Raw genomic sequence first — 2,839 nt, 5'->3', positions numbered from 1 at the left:
AAGAAATAGTTAATTTAAATAGTTTTTTTGATTAGGTGCGCTGCGAGAACTTAGCGCACCTTTTTTTGAAAGTCTGTTTTTTTGTATTTAGTGACCGGAATTATTGAAAATTGTTGCAAAGAGCTCTAGAACTTTTCAAGAGAGTATCAGAACTGCAAAAAAAATGTCACATTTTTGAATATGGTGTGCCAAGACTTGGTCAAAATTTAGTTTATTTTTTATTGTGCATACGTTAATGTAACCTTTGTTTTAGTAAAAAATGACTTAATATTGTTTTAAATGGGTTGATTAGGTGTGGTTGTTTTTTTAAACACATGTTTTGTGTTAAAATAGTAAATTTTGACACACATGATAGTTAAAAATAACTAAATATTATTTAACTCAAGAAATTGGTTTAAATTTGACCCTCCAATATTTAACAGTGCATGAGTCTCCTGAGTGTGAACGTGGGTCTTGCATGAAACATTACCTTTCACGCAAGAGTAGAATCCAGAACAATTCTCCGGATCTCTGAAGAGGCCGTTTTTCGAACACTTCTTCACAGGAGCGTTCTCGTAGTGCACTCCTAAAGCTTGCGCGGCCGCATTCAACATCGGCCATGGATTCCCGCAAATACCCTGCGGGATTCAATTTGTAAGCGACGCGAAAACTGCAGCATACATTGAAAGTTGTCCGTAATTACCTGAAAGTCATCTAAATCCAACGAGCACAAGGAAACTCCGCCGAGTCCTGTTGCGCGGACATACGCTGTTTTAATCTTCACCGAAATAGGATCCTCGTAGCCGATCCATTGGTCGCCGCGCTTCACGTATGGTCCTTCCTCGTCTCTGCCGGATATCCATAAGGTATCCTCCAATTTCTCGCATACCTAAACAGATTCTCACTTTATATCACCTTTTCTTAAAAAAAAAAAAAAAGAACTCTAGTTGCAAGGTGCTATTTTCTGTAATCTCTCATATTTCAAGCAAAAACTTTTACTGAAAAAATATTCCTCTTCTATAATGAAGTGGACTATTAATTCGAAATCTAGAGATTATCCTAATTTTTTTCTTTTTGAATCAAGAGAAATTTATATTACATTTTCATTTACATTAAATTTACATTATATTTTCATTTACATTAAATTTACATTTTCTTGAAGCAGAATGTCTTCTCACGCGCGATACCAAACGCGACAAGCAAGACTTGTACACTGAAAGAAAAATATAGTTGCCTTTGGCGTCAACTATACTCTTTTGTGATTTTAACCACAAAAATAATTAGAAAAACCATTGTTTTCGTAACTGTTATTAAAAAGATGATTCTTCTAATTATTTTTCTGATTAAAATCACAAAAAAGTATAGTTGACGCCGAAAGCAACTATATTTTTCTCTCAGTATACCATAGATAAAAGACAAAATTCCGTTGAAGTTGTATTTTTTTGAATGATCCATTCGCGAGTTTCACATGTGAGTTCACTTTCATTTTTGTGACATCTCACCTCGTAGTAGGCTATCCTGCCGTCTCTGTGCTTGGTGTATGTTCCTCCTTTGCCGGGTCCTATCGCGGGCGCTCCGGCATCGGTGAAGTTTCCGTACTTCAAGGTGTACCCTTGACCGAAAATCGGCAAGCCGAGAACGATCTTGGACGTTCGTCTCGTGCCGACTTGTTCGATCCATTTGTTCGTGTTACGCGCTACGAAGTTCAACGGAGCTGGATGAAGGGCGAATTTCTCCTTGCCCTGATCGATGATGTCTCGCCAGCTTCTCAGGAATATCAGATCGACGATGGACGCTATCTCCGGATCCACGGGGTCCGTTGGTCTCACTGCCACCGCCAAAGTGTATCCCTCTTCAGCCAGTGGCTTGCCAATTTTCTTCAGTAGAAGTTTGAAGCTCGGCCAGTACTCGGCGGAGCTTGGCCAATCGATCTCGACGCCATCAAAGCGATACTCCTCGAGAAAGTTGAGAATAGACAGAACCAGATCGTCGCAGTACATGCTGCAGTTTCGTCGTACGACCTCGGCAAAAAGTTGTCCCCGGTTGGGGGGCGCGATGGATATCAGTACGCGCAACCCTGGGTCCTTCGAACGAAGTCCTGTGGCGGCATTGTAGCCACCTGTGTGGCGAAAATAACGGGTGTTAATACCTTATCGATTTATCCAGTACACAAAGAAACATTACAAGTCGAAGGTACAAGTATTTTCAAGACAAAAATGCTTTTTCTTCTGTGTGTCTAATGAAATAGCTAGTAGCGTATCTGATAGCATCTTAAATGGTGATTTTCGATATGAACTGATACCTTTGATTCGGTCGTACTCCGGATCTCTGGGCACAACGACTAATCTCTGCGGATCTGCAAGCAATCGTCGGGTGTCAAACTGAGGAGTGGTGTTAAGTTATAGAGACAGATATGTAAATATGAAACCGGAATTTTTGTATAGAAAATACACGTTTATTGTAAGAAAATGATGAAAAATATTTTATTCGAAGTATTGCCCATCGCTAGCTATACATTTTTCCCACCTGTCTGACAATTTGTGGATGCCACGCCAAAAAAACTGTTGCTCTTTTGAGGCAAACCAGTCATCGAGCCATTTTCGTACATTTTCGTAAGAAGTGAAGCGCTGCTTAGCAAGTGCGTGTCCCATCGATGCAAATAAATAGTAATCGGATGGAGCCAAGTCTGGTGAGTAAGTCGCATGCGAAAGTATTTCCCAACTAAATGCCTCAATCGTTTCCTTGACCAGTTTTGCTGTGTGTGATGGTGCATTATCATGAAGCAAAATCACTTTGTGTTGCCTTTTTTTATATTCTGGTCGTTTTTCACGCAAAGCTTGATTCAAATCGATCATTTGTT

The 2,839-nt window shown here is 39.8% G+C and overlaps 1 protein-coding gene across 2 annotated transcripts in view; it reads right to left on the bottom strand.

Annotated features, from left to right (window-relative positions):
• LOC116851162 (probable chitinase 10) overlaps positions 1 to 2,839 on the bottom strand; it is a 30,529-nt gene that overhangs the window by 18,566 nt on the left and 9,124 nt on the right. For both annotated transcript variants that reach the window (XM_032830294.1, XM_032830293.1), the window contains exons 4-7: positions 2,282 to 2,335; positions 1,482 to 2,098; positions 683 to 868; positions 470 to 617 (exon numbers count right to left, since the gene is read on the bottom strand). In XM_032830294.1, coding sequence (XP_032686185.1) covers positions 470 to 617; positions 683 to 868; positions 1,482 to 2,098; positions 2,282 to 2,335 — 1,005 coding nt within the window. The remainder of the gene's footprint in view (positions 1 to 469; positions 618 to 682; positions 869 to 1,481; positions 2,099 to 2,281; positions 2,336 to 2,839) is intronic.

This window comes from Odontomachus brunneus, unplaced genomic scaffold (genome assembly GCF_010583005.1).
Source record: "Odontomachus brunneus isolate Ranch 3 - 2012 unplaced genomic scaffold, Obru_v1 Obru_scaffold_167, whole genome shotgun sequence".
Classification (NCBI taxonomy): domain Eukaryota; kingdom Metazoa; phylum Arthropoda; class Insecta; order Hymenoptera; family Formicidae; genus Odontomachus; species Odontomachus brunneus.
The sequence above is the reverse complement of the archived record's forward strand: the minus strand, read 5'-3'. Positions and strand labels throughout refer to the sequence as shown.